The 22,583-nt window shown below is 43.3% G+C and overlaps 1 protein-coding gene across 2 annotated transcripts in view; it reads left to right on the top strand.

The window, feature by feature from the left end:
- ZNF277 (zinc finger protein 277) overlaps positions 1-22,583 on the top strand; it is an 85,058-nt gene that overhangs the window by 25,168 nt on the left and 37,307 nt on the right. For both annotated transcript variants that reach the window (XM_075065587.1, XM_032782927.2), the window contains exons 2-4: positions 9,741-9,939; positions 17,286-17,374; positions 21,643-21,725. In XM_075065587.1, coding sequence (XP_074921688.1) covers positions 9,741-9,939; positions 17,286-17,374; positions 21,643-21,725 — 371 coding nt within the window. The remainder of the gene's footprint in view (positions 1-9,740; positions 9,940-17,285; positions 17,375-21,642; positions 21,726-22,583) is intronic.

The following is a 22,583-nucleotide window of genomic DNA, read 5'->3' as shown; positions in this document are numbered from 1 at the left end:
AATTAAATTAAAATGCAGAGCCCCCCGGATCAGTGGCCAGGACCCGGGCAGTATGAGTGCCACTGAAAATCAGCTTGCGTGCCACCTTTGGCACACGTGCCATACCCCTTGAGCTATAATAAGGCAAAAATAACTTGCTGGCAAAAGAGGTGGCCAAAAGTGTGCTCGAAACCTGGGGCGTGCTTTAAAGCGATCATTGACAACAAGGCATGGCCTGCTATGAGTGGAAACCAAATTACACATCGTACTGTCAGTCAATGAAGTGACCATGGCCAGCCCTAGGAGTTTTGGTGCCTATGGTAGAAAATATTTTTGACACTTCCAACCAGCTAAAGAAAAAAACGGGGGAGAGGAATTTGGTGCCCATGAATATTTGTGCCCAGTGTGATTGCCCTGATCACCCACCCCTATCTCTTGTCCTGTATGAGGTGGGTGGGTTGGTTGGTGAGTTTTATTTGTGTTGATTATTTCAAAGAGGCACGGTGGCAGCAGGTGTTTCAGTGAGGACTATTGCCCCAGGCTTTGAGAGAGGAGTCATGACCTTCTGTGACCCTGACTAGCCAGCTGTTAGAGCCCAACTCTCTCCAGCCCCACTCTCTCCTGTGCCTCTGGGGCTGTGGGAGGAGCTGTCTGCCCCTTAAAAATAACTGTGGGACACAGTCTCCACCTGCCTTTCCTGCTCTACAACAGCACATGGGTCCTACTCTTCCCTCCCATCCATTTGGGCTCTCCCCTCCCCCCATCCCTGAGCTGTACTCTCCTCCCACCTAGCTGCCTTGCCATACTGTCCTGATGGGCTTGCTCTGTGTAGGCAGGGATGGAGAGTGATTGCCTGAGCCAGTTAAGTGCCTAAGCCAGTTAAGTGATTGCCTGAGCCAGAGATGCTGCATTTCATTGCCTGCTCCCTCCCATGACCTGAATGGCAGCAATGACTCTTCCTGGGGATTTGGCACTACTCCCTCCCACCCCCCATTAACACTAGGGCAGCTGCCCTCAGTGGCCATCCCTTGCACTAGTCCTAGAATTGAAGTAGTGATCCTGTGTTGATGTGACAGATATAGCAATTTCCTGGATAAACTTTATTGTCAGGACCCCAGTATTAAGCCCAGGCCTAGCAGGTCCTTAAGCGGCATCCTTAGCTGCTGTGCCATGGCACTGCTCCCCCAACCAACAGCCTTAGTGTTAAAGACCCACAGCAACCACACCCCAGGCCCTGATTTGATGGACAGGCAGCACTCTCATTGGGTGTCTGTATTAAAAACACTTCAACAGGAAGAGAGAGCTGTCTGAGCAACCGACCATTGCCTACTCATTGCTCCCCATACAAGAATTTGTACATTTGTAAGTACTTGTTCAATATTTTGAACAAATAATTGTTTCATGTTTGGTGAGCTGTTCCTTTTGACTATTCAGTGGAGGGGGACATATTCACTCCTATGCAGATGACCTGCTCAGGGCTGTGCAACCCTTAATGGGTACATAACCTTAGCATTTCTTGCCACTTTGCCTGACTTTCCTTCCCCAACCAAATGACCTGGACCCTTGGATTGGATCTTCTGGCTACTGATCCTAGTGAGAATTCTGACCCTTGCCCTGGACTGCCTCTGATACAGCTTTACTGGGCATCACATTTATTGATTTGAACTTAATTCTGCATGGTTTCACTTAAGTATCTTTAGGAGTTTGTTGTATTAAAAAGGTAAATGTGAATGTATTATTGTGGAACTATGTGTAAGGTCTGAAGGGGAGAGAGCTGTCTAATGTAAACCCTGGGAAATGTTATGAGCTTCAAAGGGTTGTTTGAAATAATGTAAACTTTTTGAAATTGGATTTCCTAGGAAATCTCTAGAGGGATGTGTATGCAAATATAACTTCTCCAGTTATGGAAAAACCCAGCCTTTGGAAGCTATCCCCTGAGAAGAGATCCCGTGTACCTAGTCTCAGATCAAAGGCCCAGGCTGTACAAAGGAGAGACTAAACTTGTCATGAGTATGCTTGACCTGAGCCAAGGCAGTTATCAATGTCTGACCACAGGATTGGTGGGGTTTAAGGACTTCACCTGCCAGAGTCATTTTTGGCGTTGGGCTGATCTCTGGTAAGCTTATTAGTATGTATGTAGGTTCTTTTATTGTTTTACGTATAATACTTTTTAATTTAAGATTAAATGTGCTTGGTTAGAAAGAGCTGTGTGGTTCTTCAACTGTGGGCAATTATGCCTCTTAGGAAGGTAAGCAAAGCAGGCCTGCTGAGACAGTCTGATTTGCTGGGATATTCATAATCATAGATGTAGGCAGGGAGCTTTGCATCCTGGAAATATCCTGGTCAGGAGTGGGAGAGAGATGTGTGTCTCTACCCAACAGAAGTGATGGGGAGAGGAAAGCTAGAAGCCTGAAATTGGGTGCCCCTTGCTGAACTACGGAGGGGGAATACAGGTTCAGGTGTTCTGAACTGTGATAGATGGAACAACAGTATATTGTGCTTAGAAACGATTTGTCATGGAACATTTTGCACTGTGACTTTGGAGTTATGAAAGGAGAAAGTTTAAACACAAATATCTTTGATAATTAGCAAAACAAGAAAGAGAATATCTTATATTTTAAAATAGGAGGATGTGTTCTGAGTACAATACATCTTAATTTCTTCCAGTGTAAATGTCTCTTAAATATCAGTACTAGATTATTAATACTTTGAACATTTAACTGATGTGGGTTTTATTCTCCACAGTCATGATGGTGTAAAACCCGAGTAACTCCACTGAATACAGTAGCATTACTCCAGATTTATTGACAGCAGTTTAGCATTGTTTCCTGTTTGCTTTCTAGGGATCAGTTGCTCTGCTTAGCTACATTAGTGTAAAAACTACGTTGATGTTAGTGGACTTATGGCATTCCAGATTTGCACATGATTTATCTGTCTATAAAAGTATTTAATATACTGTAAATGGAAGAATGGGGATGTTTGTGTATTGATTACAGTTGTGCTCATAACAATATTTTTTTAAAGAAGTATTTGTCAGTTTAATTTAAGGTTGAAATAGGTGCATAATATATACAATCTTAAGAGATCCCATGGTATTTTGTTATGCCGTGTATCTTTTGTCTTTGTTGAGGTAGATGATTTTTTTTAATTAAAAAGAAAAAATTATGACATTCATTGGCATATGCAAGTCAACAAACTAGGTAGTGACATTAATAAATAGCATTTACGTTTTAAATATGCTCTTATTGGCGGGCACATTGGTTTTGTTTTATTTACTTCTAACACTTAAGATTTTTATTAATCAGTTTTCCACCTCTTCCATTCACTTGTTTTCTGATACCTCCACTCTGGTACCCATAGCAACACTTGTTAATGCTAATGAAACTGCAACTTGTTAAGCTCCCCGACAGAGCAGCCCTGTTAAATATGGCTATTAAACACAGTTGTATTTCTGTTATTTTCAGCTCCCAGCAGAGACCTGCTGTATGGAAACTCTTTCCTGAGATATCAGGATTTGGTGACTTATTGCTCTTCTTAAACCTGTATGATTGTGACTGGAATGAAGTCTCCTATTGAGCTGTGGATGCTCCAGACTATGTACAATTTCTATAAAACTGACAAGGTTTAGCTGTAGGATGAAGTAATCTTTTGAAGTACTAATTTGCATTCAATGAAATGCTGTAGACTAGAAGGTAGAGGCTGATTGATCTTGGGGAAGCTTGGAGATGTGTTGGCTCCTAGAGCACATGGACATTTTAACTAACTCCCATGTATCATTGATAGTGTTTTAATGAGCAGAAATAATGGCCAAATAATCCTTCATGAACTAAGACTGAATGGTAATTCAAGTTAATAGGAGTGCTTGAGCTTTTTCAATAGAGAACTGGGAAATTCTTCTGTGTATTGTGATTCTTCTTTCACTGAGAACATGTTTTTGATGTGCTATTTGGATGGAGGGGGAATAGCATGCCGTATGTGTAATTAGTTGTAAATACTGTTGGACAGTTGTTAATCATCCTTCATACTCTGTAAAACAAAAGAGAAATCCGATAACAAATGGAAGAACTCTTCCAAGGGTATCACTATAAATTAAATGTGAGAATGTTGCTAATACTGAACTAGTTTACCGGCACAGCAAGTCACCAGCAGAGAGAAGTTGTAATATGTATAAGACAAGTATAGAGCCAATGTGTTTGCTAACCTATTATAGATTTTGGATTTTTTCTGTTCCTTCTATTAAAGCTTTTAATGTAGCTATTTCTAGAAGAGTGTCTATGCATAGGTTTGCATTTGGTGCCAACTTACTTTAGGGAATTTCTTTAAGTACCTAGATTAATATACTTTTGCTCACAATGACAAAGACAGTAATATTTTCTCACTATATAGAAAGGTGTCTGTTGCTCTTATGTGAGGTGGTAGTTTTGGGGGGAGAGGCTATTTAATGAGTCTGGGATTTTTTTTGTTTTTCTTCTGCTCTTACCTTGTGCCCATTGTGGTAACTCCATTTATTTGCCTGTGTCTTATTGTTGCATTCATTTTTATTTTAGGGTTATTTCAAGTTCCTACTAATCTCCTCATGATATTAACCGGCTGTATTAATGAGATAATAAACCAGGCTTGTTGCTAATGAATTGATTCATTCAACTGCTGAATTTAATTAGAAAGACACTAAACATTCCAGCAGATGTTCTTATTTGGTTTCATTATACTTGTGTTGTCACACAGAGGGTTTATAAATATATACTGTACAGCTCTATTTACATAATATAAACTTAAACCTAAAACCTTGTTGTACCAGAAATCAGAAAATATTGACATTAAACCTAAAAAATGAGTTTTTTATAATTTATGTTAAATATTATAAGTGAGGTTCATGTTCTTGGATTTTCCCCAGACTTGACTTTTTTAGTGCTGTTCTATCATAAGTTAACACGCGTCTGTAACTTCAGATATAGACACTTCACAAACTTTTGTTCCAAGACTCAAATGTTTGTTCCTAATAATGTTCTCTAAGCTACAGATGTGTGTCCTGTAACAAACATTTGTGAATACTAGACCTTACAGTTGTGTTAGTTAATGTGTTAACTAGCAGTTAGCTAACGTGACTGAAAACTGAAGTCTAGATAAACACTGAGTAGGCTACGCATAGTGCACTGCAATGGAATCAGCTGGACTTCCATGAAATGTTTGCTAAACCTTACCCCAAATGAATTGCACCCACTCTATGCTTCTGAGATGATTATCTCCCCTTTGTGCAAAGTAGGTGAAATGGTAGTTCACAGACTGGAGGACCAGAAGGTACCATTGCGATCATCTAGTCTAGTGGTTCTTAACTAGGGGCGTACATACCTCTGTACACAGAGGTCTTCCGGGGAGTACACCAGCTCCTCTAGATATTTGCCTAGGCTTACAACAGACTACGTAAAAAGCACTAGCAAAGTCAGTAGAAACTAAAATTTCATACAGATAATGACTTGTTTATACTGCACTATATACTAGACACTGAAATGCAAGTACAATATTTATATTCCAATCAATTTTATAATTATATGATAAAAATGGGAAAGTAAGCCATTTTTCAGTAATGGGAGCCAAAGAATCTAATGTTTTACTCCCTTGCTCCTCATCTGACCTTTTACCCTTGAGCAATTAGGTATAAATCACTACCAGAGCTGACTTAGGCACTCTGTGCACACCAGTGGCAGTGTTTTACACTCAGTTTGCACAGGTCTAAATGACCACATCCTGGAGAATCAGGCTTGGTGTGTAAGCTCTGAAAGGAGTGTGGCTGCTCCAGTATCTTTGGCTGCTCCTGTTAGCTAAAGCTGCTGGTGTCCACACTTATGCGCTTCATGAGTAAAAACTAATGGAGAAGCAGAATGGTGTAACCGAGTAAGAATTAACCACAGAACTGCAGCGTACACTTGTGACCTAGGGTCAAGCCCTGTGTGCATGGACTGCTCCCATTGTGTTACACAGGCCAGAAGAGTAGACTCCGTATATGGAAGGATATGTTGCATGTTTTCAATGAGGGAGAACACTTTAACCTTGCCGTGTTTTGCTTTCCTTTGTATGTCTGATAATCTCCTAGGGAAAACATTCTTTAACTGACAAATAAGTAGAAAATGCTTAAAGACTTTACCACTTGCAGCTGATCTTCTTTTGAGCACCAAATCCTTGCCTGTGTTCTACTGTTATTTCACATCTACTGTATCAGCCATAAAATCACCTGATTGTAATATCATCGGTATCGCTGATAATTTAGTGTGGGAGTACGCAGGCAGAATACCTTGTCTGGAACACATGATATAAAACACCCATATACTGTAATAGGTGATCGTTTTCTTTTATCTGCATAATGGCATTTAGTTAGCCTGATTGGAACTAAAAATGTTCCAGTAAGAAAAATGAATAAACTTTCTTACATCTGTTGCACCATTTGCAGCTCAGGTTCGTTTATTCTGTATAGCTTTGCTCAAGGAAAACCAAACCCAAACTATCATCTCCTTCCAGTGGCGGATTACCAAATGAGCCTAGGGGCCTCAGCCAATTGGGGAGCCCCTGCAAGCCGGAACTCCGACCCTCTCCCTGGGGCCCCACCACCCTGCTCCTCCTCCTTTCCCCTTGAGGCCACACCCCTGGGTAAAGCTAGACAGATGCAGGAGCTGTGGTAGGGTGAGCACTGAACATATTCCTCCTGCCACTCACAAGTTCCCCTGGTTCTCAGTAAGGAGGTCAGTTCCTTGTCCATGTCAAGAGCACTCTCTCTCCCCGCACCATGCTAATGTATCTTTTTAAACAGGTTTCTTGCGAGGAGTTGATCAGATTAAGAGTACAGATAAATAAATGGCCAAGCTGTTGAAATAGGGCATTCCAACAGGTCCAGCTCAGAAGAGAACAGATCAGTAGTCTGCTCACCCTAGATACAAATTAACTGGTTGACAGACTATTTTCTTTAGCTCTGTGGCATCAGTGAGAATCAGCAGCTGCAGAGAAAATGGAATTGCTCTGCTTTCCTCCACAGAAACAGTTCACTGATTTTTCAGGCTATAATACAATAGTTACTATAAGGATTCACAAGCCTTAGAAACTTTCATGCTGCAGGTAGAATCACTATTTTGATCAGGAAAGCAGAGCCTATTGCTTGTTAGTCTGCAAAGCCAGAAAGGGCAGATAAAGGCACCGAGAGCAAATGAGAAATGCTACTCCATTTAATGTAGCCACTGTTGTCCCTAAAAGAATGAAAACTACAAAACAAAAACATTGGTACTGCTCCAACTCAGCTATGAAATAAATTGGGGAGGATGAGGAGGAAATGGGCTGACACGCAGTGAAATTATATTCAAAGTTTCTTTCTTATTATTACTTCAAAATAGAATTAGGTTAGCTATGCTGTTGCTCCTAGGGATGTTATAGTGCAGAGATCGGCAACCTTTGGCATAGGGCCTGTCAGGGAAATCCGCTGGCAGTGCGGGACGGTTTGTTTGCCTGCAGCATCCACAGGTCCGGCCGATTGCAGCTCCCACTGGCCGTGGTTCACCGTTCCAGGCCAATGGGGGATGCGGGAAGCAGCGGCCAGCACTGCTTCCCTCAGCCCCCATTGGCCTGGAACCGCAGCTAGTGGGAGCTGCGATCGGCTGAGCCTGCAGATGCTACAGATAAACAAACCGTCCCAGCCCACCAGTGGATTTCCGTGATGGGGGCCGCATCTCAAAGGTTGCCAATCCCTGTTACAGTGTGTGTGTTTGCATACTTATAACCAAACAGCACAGAAAATGTTTTATCATGGGGGCTGAATTCAATGCATATTGACTATCAGTCTTTCTTCAGCCAAACTTGTTGGTGCATTTCCGGAAAGTTTGGGCTTCTTGAACATCATGAGTCAGAAAAGAATAAATAAAAGCAAAATATAAACTCTTGCTAGTTTGCCATTACTAAAAAGACAGATTGTCCACAATCCCAGATTCCAACTTACTTTAGGATTATTCAATCACTAGCTATTTATTGTGCAGGCCAAAATTTGTCACTCATATGCCTAAGGGACCTTCTCTCATGTCATCAGGAAGTATTATTAGTCTTGTTAATTACACTTCTCCAGTCCGCCTGGAGATTTTCTGATAAAAGGTGCTCTATATTATGTAAGAGTAAAGTGCTGGATTAAAGCAAGATTTCTTTGAGATAAATGTATTAATTTCTGAATCATCAAGAGAGCTTCACAAATGCAGCTGCATCATTTTCCAGTGTGCTGTTCCTGCAGTAGTGTGAATCACAAAGAGAAAATGGTTTGTTCCCTCTTCCCCCACCCATCCAGCTGAACAAGTTGTGAAGCTGGTTACATGCCAAACGTGTCAAAACGACTGCTTGATTTTGCCAGAACACAGGAGGTGTGTCTGATTTACTTAGCTTTGCTTTCTAATGTTCATTGCTTAAAGCCTACGGTCTGTGTATCTTTGAAACTAGTGTTCTTCTGTCATGAAGATTTCTTTGGAAAATTAGTGCCACAGTTTTATTAGTTCCAAGCCAGTGGAACTTACTGAGATGCCCTTTATTGAGCTAAACTCATAGGGACCGCTGGTATAGGCCTCAGTTGCTGTATATCAGGCTTCTGTGAAGGTATGCTTATTTACACCAGCGAAGGATCTGGGCCATCATCCCATTGACGACAAATTTTGGGCATGCTGGCCGTATGGCACATCACTAATCTGTTGTGGGACAGGGAGAAGAGGCATCCCTGCTTCAAGTCCAGCCCATCCATCTACTGAGGGGAATCCATGAACTCCAAACCCCCATGAACCAGAAGGTGGTCAGTCATTGACTTAGCCCTGAATAAATGATTAACTGTACTCTTGTTCCCATTTGCTATTGTACAAAACTGGCCACTGGAAATAGTGATGCCTTAATATATGGGTCATAACAGCTCCTTTCCCAGCCCATGCGTAGCTGAGAAACGTTTCAGCGGATCTAGCTCCTCCAGTGGAGGCCTCTCCATGAGCAAGAACCACATCTGTGTAACAAGAAACATTTTGACAGTCAAACTAACAGATGCCTGGTGGCATAAGACAAATTATTTATATTATCATACAAAAGTGAGTGATAAAAGGTTCCTGTAAACAAGAGATGATCTGTACTAACAGGGATAAATCCACATGCAACAACAGTCCACTCTACGCCATTTAACCTTTTATTATCAGGGTGATGAACCTAACACAGACCTGAGAAAGCGTTCGAAAGCTCATCTCTCACACCAACAGAAGTTGTCCCAATAAAAGATATTACCTCACCTTCCTTGTCATCCTAACACACACCAGCATGTGGGCTAGTTTCTGAGAAAATAAAGTAGGTCCAGCTTTTGGGAAGAAACTTCCCTGCGCTAATAACCAACATACGTATCACCCAGACCATACTACATGACACATACACCCTGCCTTAATGTCAGTCATGGATCACAATTAGAGTTTGTACCCCTGTGCTATCAAAGCTCATCAACCCACTCTAGAAGTGGAGCCATTGGCTGGCTTTGAGGAAGAAACATTTGGTGGCCTTGCTAATAAATTTGCTCCTTGCTTTTGTTGGAGGAAGCCAGATTAAAGCAACAAAAGCTCTTTTCCCTTGCTCCTGATTCTAAGTACACTGCTTACGAGTCATCCATACAAAATAGGTTTTTGAAAGAATGTTGGTTTATTTAAGATTATTTTGGAGATTTAAGGAGAAATTGCAGTCCAACAAAGATTTTTTCTTTTTTTTACTTTTGTTTCCTTCAGATAGTGAGTATATTTTGGAGCCGCTGTCTTTGCCAGAAAGTCCAGGTGGTGTAGCTGCTGTGGAAGAGTCTCCATCTGTGCCTTGTATTTTCTGTGAAGAATGTTCTCCGCGAGCAGAACAAGACCAACTTCTGAAGCACATGATTATTGAGCACAAGCTTGTCATAGCAGATATCAAGCTGGTTGCGGATTTCAGAAGGTAAATTTTTCTCAGTTAAAATAGATCATGCAAATGTGTAAATAAGATGTGTACCATAGATCACCTGGTATGTAACTTCTTGATACTTTTTTGGGACATTTGCAAACTGCTACCTAACAGTGTTGGTTTGATGTTATTTATAGTATGTTACTTAGAACATAAGACTTGGTAATTGTGATTGCTAGTTAGGACATAGGAATTGCCAACTGGCAAGAAACCAGTTGTCCAGCTAATCAAAAGCAATGTCAGTTTCTTCAGATGAAGTTATTTTCTTGTATTGACAAGCTCTGTTCATTTCATAAAGCACACTGTGTCAAAGGGCTGACATCTCCAGGGTGTCCCCTCATGGTCTCAGGAAGGGCTCTGCAAGGAGCCCGATGCCTCAATATTCCTTTTCTACGCATTTACAGTTCCCCTCTTCCCGTGGTCCTTTCACCTGCCCACATTCATTATCGTATATGGTATGGCAGCCCTCCTGGCACACCTTCAGTAATGGGCTACGACAGAACAGATGAGTCTACCTTGCTTTCTCCTTTCTTCTGCAGTCCACAGTATCTCCACACCAGTTTTCAGAATAGAAATAGCCCTTTGAGAGAGAGAAATTTATTACAGGAAGTCCCACAACCATAGTCCAGTTTCCCCAGCCCTGTCCAACCTCTGTATGCACTTTTTCAATCTGAACAGTCCATCTACACACCAAATACAGCTCCAGCATCCCATCATGCCTACAGCTCTCAGGTACAGCTCTGATGTTTTGCACCACACCTCACTCCAGCCCCTCTGGCTGCAACGTTTCTCTGCTATGTTTCCTTCCCAGTTATCAGCTCTTGCCTGGAGACATCAGCAGACTCACCTCTCCATCATTCTCCAGCCTTCTGCCCTCTCTGACCGTTTAGCTTCAGCTCCCTGACTCAGAGAACCAGCAGGCATCACCTTCTGCTATTGTCAACCTCCAGCCATTTCTGGCCATGGCTCTCTGGCCTGGAGAAATTTGTAGGTGAACCCCCCCCCCCCCCCCATACCCCGACTGCCCTCTGTTTTCACCCACCTGATCTGGCTCCACTGCTGAACAAGGGAGCTCGCACGACTCCCTCTTTCAGGCATCCCCTCTGAAGACAGAAAATATCATATCACCTCTATATAAATCCATGGTTCCCCCCCATCTTGAATACTACATGCACATGTGGTCGCCCCATCTCAAAAAAGATATATTGGAATTGGAAAAGTTCAGAAAAGGGCAACAAAAATGATTAGGGGTATGGAGTGTCTGCGATATGAGGAGAGAGTAATAAGACTGGGACTTTTCAGCTTGGGAAAAAGACAACTAAGGGCGGATATGATAGAGGTCTATAAAATCATGACTGGTGTAGAGAAAATAAATAAGGAAGGGTTATTTACTCCTTCTCATAACACGAGAACTAGGAGTCACCAAATGAAATTAATAGGCAGCAGGTTTAAAACAAACAAAAGGAAGTATTTTTTCACAGAACGCAGTCAACCTGTGGAACTCCAGAGGATGTTGCAAAGGCCAAGACTATAACAAGGTTCAAAATAGAAATAGATAAATTCATGGAGGATAGGTCCATCAGTAGCTGTTAGCTAGTTCCCAGGATGGACAGGGAAGTGTCCCAAGCCTCTGTCTGCCAGATGCTGGAAATGGGTGATGGGATGGATCAATTGATGATTACCTGTTCTGTTCATTCCCTCTGGGTGCACCCGGCATTGTCCACTGTCAGAAGATAGGATACTGAGCTAGATGGCCCTTTGGTCTGACCCAGTATGGCCGTTCTTATGAAACTCTCAGGCCAACTCTGCTCTTCTTCTGAACTCCCTCTCCGGACTCTGGTTACTGAACTCTCTCTTTCTGGACTCTGTTCTCTTTCACCTTTGGGCTGTCTCTCATGTATAGCTTCTGAGGGACCACCCCCCTTTCCTCCCCCTCCGTTGTCCTCATTACACCAAACTGAACTGGAGGAGGAGAGCTGGACCTGATTTTATTCAAAGGACCAGCATCCTTGTTAGACACACATTCTGGTCTATCTACTTTTTTTCTATTTTTGACTACCTTCCTCTCATTCTGAGGCCTTATTCCCATCTTTGCATGGCTACTTTCTAGCTAGTTCTTTCTATCTTGTCTTGTTCTCTGTCGGGCGTGAGTAATTTAGAATTTAGTGATGGAAGGATTGCCTAAGACAGTGGTCCCCAACATGGTGCCCGCAGGCACCATGGCATTTGTGTGCCCACCTAGTGCCTAGCAGGGGAGACAAGCTGCGGCCCCGCGACTGATGGGGACAGAACTCCAGGGCTCCAGGCTGCGGGCGCTGGTGTTCTCAGTCCCTGGCAGGTGCGGGGCTGTGGCTTAAGCCAGAGAGAAGCTGTGGCCCTGCGCCTGCTAGGGACAGAGAACTCCGGAACTGCAGACTGTGGGCGCTGGTGTTCTCGATCCCAGGCAGGTGCGGGTCCGTGGCTTAAGCTGGAGAGAAGTCACGGTCTCGAGCCTGCCGGGGACAGACAACTCCAGGACTGCAGGCTGTGGGCACCGGTGTTCTTTGTCCTTGCAGCTTCTCTCCAGCTTCTCTCTTCTCTCTGGATTCATATATTATGTTATATTAAATTTTCATATTATTTAATGTACAAATACAAAATAAGCCTTGAAAAACTGTTGGCACCTGCCATACTCTTCTGAAAACATGAATGTGCTACTGGCCACAAAAAGGTTGGGGACCACTGGCCTAAGTAGTCATATCAATTAGGCCTATATTGTTCCATATAATTTCCACTTGACTGTGCCATGCAGTATTGTCATATCTGTGTTACTGAGACCCCTTCCACAGTTACATCATTGGACATCCCAGCTCTTTCCTCAGCATCCAGCTCAGGCCCAGCTGGCTCACACATCTAGATGTGGATTTGTGAATAATCTCTTGCTTGGAACGCTACCCTGCCACATGGTAGTGTGTGGTATTAGGCCACCAGGCTGGCTCCTATATACTCTCTTTTGTTGTTTGCTTTGTTGGAATGATACATTTTAGTAGGTAAATTATCCAGTTGAAACAAAGTAGGTCTTGGCACTTACACAATACCCACTTTTCTAGATTCTTGTGATCAGGCTCGCAGAGCAGTGATTTATGTCTAAATGCCGTGGTTTAATGTGAAAGATTAAGATGAAACATGGGAAATGAAAAGTAGGCCACATAAAACCCTAAGAATCATTCATTGTTCAGAAGTGTAAGCTTAACATTGCTAAAATCAAATAATGGCACTTGTTTCCATTTTAATGCTGAGAGCAAGAATGCAGTCTTCTTTGGAGATAATGCTAGTTTCTTCATATAAACAAAAAAAGAAGTGTTCACTAAAGGAATGCTAATTAAGGTCTATTGGGATTGTTCAGGCTAAACAGAAATGTAATTTAAAATCACCTTTTCTAGAAAATTGCTGTTTAGATTCTCTGCTCTGCTAATGCAAGTGGAAAGGAACCAAACCTGATTGAAAGTGGCAGCAAGATGTGAAATGGTGAAGCTACAACTTTGCAGCCTTCTTTGTCTTGCTTGCTGTACCATCTCCAGTTCTGCATAAGCCCTGTTACTCCTGCCCTGTGAGGTTAGACTTTAGCTATCGAAAGGGCTTGCTGGGGTAGAAGGGAGCTGTAGGGACCTCTTGTCCACAGCATTTTAGCCTGCAAATCTCTGGAGATTTCCTCCTAGAAGATGACTATTCAGGGCAACAAGGAAACTTGACTATACACAAAATAAACCAATTGAAAAAAACAGAAAAACATTTTTCTCCTGTCGTTCAGTTGTAAAAATTTTAATTGATCCTTACAACAATAGTATCTGAAATGTTTTAACTTACCAACGTGTATTTTTTAAAAAATTCTTAGCATCTACTTAACAGAATATAATTTCCACTGACAATTTGGGCTCTGATCTTATGCTCATGAGTCGTCCCACTGAGTCACCTCTTGAGTAAAGTTAACCACATATATAAGTGTTTTCAGGATCTTGTTTAATTTTAGAATTTAGCAGGTAGAGTGTTCTAGTTTTCATTTCCCCCCGCCCCCGCCATCTGTAAGCTTTTTGGAACAAGGACCGTCTTTTATCTGTTTGTACAGTGACTTCTAACATATGGGGGCCCTCATCTTGGTTAGGGCTTGTTAATCCTACTGTAATACAAGTAATAAATAATAACAAAATCTTGGTTTAAACATTAATTGCAGTTGTTGCAGGATTTTCTGGAGAAACCTTTCCCAGTTGAGGGTGGTTAGAGTTGGGGGGAGGGGTTGTTGTTTTTGTTTTTTGGCAGGGGAAGGAAGTTTCTGCATTTCTATTTCTGTTAGCCTAGCTACAGGCCTCAATTTGTTTCTCTGCAAAAACAATCTTCTCTGAGTGGAGTCTCTTTTTTTGTCCCAAATTTCTTGTAGAGACATTCATTATGTCTTTGTTAAAGTTGAGATGCGGTTATGATATTTTGGAAGTTCTTTCGGTTTCAGAGCAGAGAGACCTGGAGCTTCTTTACACAAACACTTTGTTCGTGGCAGACTGGGGTATACACAACCGTGTACTAGCCTGCCATACACTAAATGTCCATGTGGACATTGCTGCAGTGCACTAACATTTCCACAGTGCACTTTGACCTACTGCTTTGAAATGGGATTAAAGCTCATTCTGGAACGCTTAGCATGGCAGTACTGTCTGAGTGGACACTTAGTGCAGGGCAGATTGTTATACCAAGAAAATAAAAAGCAGCAGGATCTTATTAAAGGGTATAAGGCAATATGCTGCGTTTGTTGTGAATACAGAAAGAAGCATAGTAAGCAGTCAGTTATACCTATAACATTCCATTCAATTTCACAGTCACACATTCATTTATACACACACAGGTTCTGCAAGGTTGTTATCATAGTTACCAGCCCTAGAGTTGCTCGTGCCAAGCCACTGGCCAGGTGGCCTGGATGCATGGAGGGAGCAGGGCCTTGTCAGATGTGTATCTGATTCTTCTGGAAGTTGGTTTGCAGACTCAGACCCAAAGTCCTCAGCCTTCAGGGTCTGTTTTTATAGGGATTTATCCTCTTACAAGTTTACAGGGTTTGCTTCATCATGTTGTTTTCATTTTTGACGTGATAATCAATCACTATTCTCACATTTGAGGTGATAGTCAATCACGCAGATGGCACAGCAATGATGAAATGACAATGCGTTGTCATCTTGTTCCTTGGCTCTTCAGCCCCTCTGTCCCGAGGGCAAGTATGCCCTCCGGGTTATCGGGCTATCTCATCCACTGTATTCTTCAGCCTAACAGTCTTATTTTAAGGCTGGCACCTCAACCTGTAATCTTTCATTCCTCATTCAATCATACATACAGTCACACTCACACTCCAACGTATATTCTGTCACATCTGCATTTATCAGCTACCCATCCTTTAACATAATCATTCTAAAATCAGTGGGACATGGCAGACTTCAATAAGTCTATTTATCCCACTTGTTACATCTAAAAGGAAACAAACAAGATAAGCATGCAAGAGTGGAGGCGGTTCACAAATCTGATTCTGGAGTTCAGGAAAACAAAGTTGTACCAGCCATAAAGGACAGGTGTTATCTTGTTACTTTTAGAACAAACTCTTTTGTCTCTGGATGTTTTTCTACAGTTAGCACAGACCTTGCAAACTGGCAGGCCTGTTTCAATTAGCACAAACTCAGCAGGTTGAGAGAGCAGGCTGACATATTTCTTTCTAATGGTCAGGCTAAATCCAGGGTCTGTTCTGGAATCATTCTTTCTTACTTTTTCTACAACATAAATTATGAATTATTACTTTTAATCCAACAAGATTAACACCCTAGTTTGCTGGAAACTAAGTGTTGTGTAGACAGGCCCTTGGATTGCTATATTTCCCTATGAATGTAGCCATAATTAACTGATTATAAGGCCAGAAGGAATCACTGTGATCCTCTAGTGCAGTGGTCCCCAAACTTTTCAGCATCATGCTCCCCTTACCCCCGTCTGCAACCTGCTTTCCCCCTGGGGACGGGGACAGGGATAGGGATAAGGGGGCAGAGACTGGGGACACAGCTAGAGGCAGGTCTGAGGCAGGAGCAGGGCCAGGGCCAGGAATGGAGCCACGGCCAGGGTTGGGTGCAGAGTTGCTGCTGGCCTGGGGTCAGGAGCCAAGGCTGTGGGTGGGGATGGGCACGGGGACAGGACCCTGGGTTGCAGCTGGGGGTGGGGCCAGAGCGGAGCTGGGAGCAGAGCGGAGCTGTGTGACACTTCCTCCCAACTCCCCGTGGGGGCTGGCCTGGGCTCCACTACACCCCCCAAATGTTCCTGCCCCACAGTTTGAGGGCCTCTGCTCTAATATCTGATCACTTGCATAAAACACCCTCTATAGAATTTCCCTGATTCAGTTTTTGTTTGAACTGGAGCATATCCTTTAGAAAAACATCCAGTCTTAATTTTAAAATTGCCAGTGAAGGAGAATCTACCACACCCTTGGTAAATTCTTCCAGTGGTTAATAATCTCACTGTTAAAAACTTGAATTTGTCCAGCTTCGATTTCCAAACACTGGACATTGCTATACCTTGTGTGCCTATTAGCAAATATTTGGTCTAAAAGCATTCAAGTTTGTCAAGTTGTTGCTTCATCAAGTCTTGTATTTTTGCATGTGTCTCATAACTTTGAGTCTTAACCTGTTCCAGAAAGAGTAAACACTGGAGTGCTGTTAATGCAATCTTGTGAGATGAACTTCTAACCTGATTTTTTGTTATGCAGCATCACTCTCCTTAGAACTTCAGAGTAGGAGAGGTTCACTAATTTAAAAACAAACATGAAAATATCTTCCTATTTTAAGGTCTGCTCCAAAGTAAATGGAAACGGTAAAGGGATATCACATATAGGGATATCCCATTTATAGCTAGTATTTTGGGAATGTAGAAGTTCTTCTTTTTAGTAAAAATGTAACCAAAAGTGATGGGTCTTTCTAAAGATGTGACCAACTCCCATTACTTATGTGAAGCTTGATCCAAAGATCATTGAAGCCAATAGAAGTCTTTTTCACTGACTTCAGTGAACTTTGGATCAGGCCTGTTTTTGCTGAAATCTGCTTCAGTGAATCTCAATAACTTTCATGAACTGGAGAACAATATCACTTTATTAAAATATAGTCTCACAATGCATGGCAGCTCTACAGAACCAGCATTTGGATAAGTAATTTTACATTTAAAAAAACCCTGAAATAAGATTTAAAAGGATAGGAGTAGGAGTAGGAGACAGTGGACCAGTAGTTTAGGAAATACAGTATTTTATAGTAAAGGCTCCTCCTTCACACATGCACACTTTTTTTTTTTTAAAGATACATTTTATATTGGAAGAAGAGATTCACAGAGCAGCCCATCACAGATTTCTGTAGTGTGATAAGAACAAATTCAGAAGCTCCAATAGGTAAGTGCGCTCCTTGTCTACACTGCTCATTTCCTTACCTGATACACTGTGGCCTGTGCTACAGACACAGTCCTTTAAAATAGTGAGCAATCAGGCACCAGTCCAGCAAAGTACTTAAGTATGTGCTTAACTTTAACCACACGTGTAAGCTCCTACCTGTTCAGCTCAGCACTTACGTGCATGCTTAGGTCCACTGACTTCAGTGGGATTTAAACATGCGCTTAAATGTTCGGCTGAAAGGAGCGAGCCTAAGTACATGCTTGAGTGTTTTGCTGGATCTGGGCCAGGGTGCTCCGCAACTTCAAGGATCAAGCCCTGGAAGCAGCAGTGCTCTGCAAAGGGAGCTCAGATACCGGCTGTATGAATGGGAGGCACAGTTCTCACAGAGCTGCCTCAATGTGCAGGGAAGCACACCCACTGAACTACTTCAGCTCTGCACATCCTGCCTCTGTGGCTAACTCTTATTCACAGTTGGGTCATGGCCTCACTTCTTCTCCCACTCTGTGGGAAGTATCAGAGGGGTAGCCGTGTTAGTCTGGATCTGTAAAAGCAGCAAAGAGTCCTGTGGCACCTTATAGACTAACAGATGTATTGGAGCATGAGCTTTAGTGGGTGAATAACCACTTCGTCGGATACATTCTGTGGGAAGTATTGCCACAGGAGGAACTATTCAGTGCGCTAAGAGTGCCAAGACGGCAGTTGTGTCTGGCCTCTGCAAAAGATCATCTACAGCGTCGGGATGAACACTGTGGTCGACAGCTCTGCTTCCCTGGCACCATGGAACATTCTGTCTGGGCAGGAGACAGATCATTCTCAGGGGCCAGTCCTAGGCTGTTGAATGAGCTCCCTCAGAAACTAAGGACCATCACAAACCTGACCACCTCTGTCTCCCAGTTCAGGTCAAACTTCTTCAACCTTGTTTTCTTTAATATAAACTCATAGCGATGTGTATATAAAAATAAAACACTATTTCCCCCACACACACACACAATTTTCTTTCTGGCGAGCGAAAGAGAGCGAGAGAGCTAACCACACATGGCAGATGTTAGTTGCATCATTAAATACACAACTAGAACATGTTCGGCTACGACAGTGACAAGGGCAATATAAGAACATATATACAGCAGAGGGGGCGCAAGACAGTGCAAGGGCCATGCACGTTCTGGCCTTATATAAATTGACTGGTGGTGTAAATGGCCGCAAGTCCATTTATATTAATGAGATTTTACCTAGCTATGTCTGGCTTTGACCCACAAATAACTCCAGCAATGTAAAAAAAAAACTGTAGTTCTCTTAAAATGAAAATTACATTAATTTTTAAAATGTTTAACTGAAACAGTCGAATTCTGTCTGAGGCTGAGGGAAAAAATAAAGGTTGAGCATGTTACAGGGCAGAATATATTGTGACAGGGTCAGGCCAGATGGCTACAAGAGAGTGGTCGAAGGTAGATACATTAGCTCCAGGTTAAGCAGGTCCCTTTTCCCGGGGTAAGATAACAGGGACTATTCCAGAACACTCAGGAACTTGCTAGAACCAGTTAAGGCAGGCAGGCTAATTAGGACACCTGTAGCTAATTGGGAAGTTGCTAGAATTAATTAAGGCTAATCAGGACACCTAGTATAAAAAGGCTCTCACTCCAGTTAGTGCTGTGTGCGTAAGGGAGTGAGAGGACGTACTGCTGTAGGACTGAGGAGTACAAGCATTAACAGACATCAGGAGGAAGGTCCTGTGATGAGGACAAAGAAGGTGTTGGGAGGAGGCCATGGGAAGTAGCCCAGAGAATTGTAGCTGTTGTGTAGCTGTTCCAGAAGGCACTCTAGACAGCTGCAGTCCACAGGGCCCAGGGCTGGAACCTCGGGTAGAGGGCAGGCCGAGTTCCCCCCAAAACCTCCCAACTCCTGATCAAACACAGGAAGCTCTCTGAGGCCTGGTCTACACTACGCGTTTAAACCGATTTTAGCAGCGTTAAACTGATTTAACGCTGTACCCGTCCACACTACAACGCTCTTTATATCGATATAAAGGGCTCTTTAAATCGATTTCTGTATTCCTCCCCAATGAGGGGATTAGCGCTGAAATCGGTATTACCATATCACGATTAGGGTTAGGGTGGCTGCAAATCGACGGTATTGCCTCCAGGTGGTACCCAACAATGCACCACTGGACGCTCTGGAAAGCAATCTGAACTTGGATGCTGTTGGCCAGGTAAATCAGGAAAAAGCCCCAATGCGAACTGTTTGACATTCGATATTTCCTGTTTGCCCAGCATGGACTCTGAATCAGCACGGGTGGCAATGCAGTCCCAAATCCCAAAGAAGAGCTCCCAGCATGGATCTGTAACGGAGAATACTGGATCTGATCGCTGTATGGGACAACAATCTGTTTCTATCTCAAGCTCCATACAGGAGACAAAATGACAAAGCGTTTGAAAAAAAATCTCACAAGGCCTACACAGTGCCTGCCGTGACAAGTGGTAATGGAAAGCCAGAGACCTCAAATGGACGCTCATAGGAGGGAGGGGGTACTTGAGGACTCCAGCCTATCCGCACAGTCCACAGCAGTCTCGCGAAAAAGTATTTGCATTTTGGCTGAAGCTCGCCAATGCCTGTAGGTTCAAACACATTGTCACGCGTGGTTTCAGGTTAAGCTCCTCAAGTTTACTCCCCCCCACCACGTGAAAGAAAAGGAAAGAAATCGTTTCTTGACTTCTTTTCAATGTCACCTATGTCTGCTGAATGCTGCTGGTAGACACGATGCTGCAGCAGTGGAAGCACATGTATGTCGCTCCTTCCCCTCCCTGATTGTGCAGATGGTGCAGTAGGACTGGTAACAGTCCTTATCACCCGCATAGAGTGCTCCTATGATGATAACTGCTGAATACCCCTGGCTGGCCTGAGGTGAGGCGGCCGGGGGGGCGGCGCCTGGGAAAAATAGGAATGAGTTCCTGGTCATTCCCAGTAGATCTGGTACAGAACGCTCGGTAACCGTCCTCATTCATAGCAACTGGGGGCTGAGCTTCAATCAGCCCCTCCCTTCATGTGTAAAGAAAAGATTCTGTACTGCCTGGACTATCATAGCAGTGGATGCTGGGCTCCTCTCCCCACACCGCTTAATGTCCTGCCTGGACTATCATAGCACCCGGGAGGCTGCCTCCCCTCAATTTTTAAAGTCAAAAACTCAGTGTTTCTTATTCCTGCATCTTTATTACTTCAGACACAAATGGGGGGGACACTGCCACGGTAGCCCAGGAAGGTTGGGGGAGGGGAAGCAACGGGTGGTGGTTGTTGCAGGGCACCCCCCTGATGAATCGGCATGTTAGCTCATCATTTCTAGTTGGGATCTGACACAGAGCAGCTTATGTGCTCTCTGATACACTGGTTCTCTAGTAACACTTGCCCATATTCTAGGCAGGACTGACTCTATTTTTTAGAAACCATAAAGGAGGGATTGACCTCGGGGAATCATTCCAGTTTTGCCTTTGAGCCCCACGGCGATCTCAGCCAGGGGCAACCCATGAGTAGCAGCAGACAGTACAGAGGAAACAGAATAACCGTCATCGTCATTGCCAATTTACTCTGGCAGCAGACGGTGTACAGAACGACTGATAACCCGTCTCTGCTATCATGCAAAAGCAAATGAATGCTGCTGTGTAAGCGCTGCAGTAATCGCCTCTGTCCACGCATCCAGTACACATACAGGTGACTGTAAAAAAAACAAAAATGCTGAACGGGCTCCATGGTTGCCTGTGCTATGGATCTGCCAGGGCAATCCAGGAAAAAAAGGGCGCTGAAATGATTGTCTGCCCACTGCTTTCCCCGGAGGAAGGAATGACTGACGACATTTACCTGCAGAACCACCCGCAGACAATGATTTTTGCCATCCCATCAAGCCCACTGGGATCTCAACCCCAAAATTCTATCTAAGGGGCGGGGGAGGACTGCGGGAACTATGGGATAGGCTACGGAAATTAGCTACACTACAGAGTGCAACGCTGCAACGCTCCGGAAATCGATGCTAGCCTCGGACCATGGACGCACACCGCCGAATTAATGTGCTTAGTGTGGCCGCGTGCACTCGACCTCATACAGTCTGTTTTATAAAACCGGTTTATTTAAAATCGGACTAATCCCGCACTGTAGACATACCCTGAGGCTAGCAAAATCCGCCAATAAGCGCAGGCCCCATCAAGGCAGAGGAGGAACTTTATCACAATATGCAAAACAGCTGCAAATGCCTCCTTTACATTTATTTCCTAATCTCTTAACAGAGGAACAGGACAATTATTTTCTTTTATGTGATGTTTTACCAGAAGACAGATTACTAAGAGAACAGCTTCAGCAAAAGAGACTGGTAAGTAATTATTTTAAGGACTAAGTACCTTAAGAACTGAAACAACATAATGTAAAATCAAGTATGTACATTTGTATGGACTTAGGGGAAGGCATTTTATGCTAAACTGCAGAGATTAATCTTGATTTTAGCTTGTTTCCCGATAGCTAGTTTATAAAAACAACAAAACACATTTTCTTGGAGTAGTTTTACCTGCAGGCTGTATGTCGGTGTTCTACTCCAGTGGGAAATATTCCCAGAGCAAAAAAAGAGCTGAACGTGCTGAATAATTTTTCCTTGCAAGAATGTGGCATGCATTAGCACAAACTTTCCTGTGTATAATAATAATAATAATAAACCAATCCTGTGGTTTAAAAAATGGGAATACCAGAATGGCATTTTGAGGGTTTACAAAGGCCAAATCCTCTTGCTAGCCACCCACCCCACTCTACCCAGTAGCTTTGGCTTGGCAGATGAGAGGGAAGCTGTATCTTTTCTTAGCCACTCTGCAGAGCTACATTAGCCCACTGATTGAAGAAGTGTTCTGTAGTCCAATGCATCCCACCATCACTTGAGTGCGCACCAGAAGATTGGACTGTAGTGAATCCTCTGGGCCTATGGGATATGTGTATCCCTGGCACAGTACTCCAAATCCTCCTTTCCCTCCCTCCTCCCCACTCCCTTCCCCACACATACATTAGCTTCACTGCCAGGGGTTCTCTGTGCCTTCAGAGGAGGAGCAGGAATTGCCCTAAAATGTGAAATCTTCATTGCTATGTACACTTGTGAAATATTGTGATAGTACCAGTGGGTGTGTAGATGGGGAAGGGGAAAAGGGCAGTAAATCCATTGGTCCCTACCCTGCTCCTCTTCTGATTT

Source organism: Chelonoidis abingdonii, chromosome 1 (genome assembly GCF_003597395.2).
Source record: "Chelonoidis abingdonii isolate Lonesome George chromosome 1, CheloAbing_2.0, whole genome shotgun sequence".
Classification (NCBI taxonomy): Eukaryota; Metazoa; Chordata; order Testudines; family Testudinidae; genus Chelonoidis; species Chelonoidis abingdonii.
This window is presented reverse-complemented; position numbering and strand designations above follow the sequence as displayed.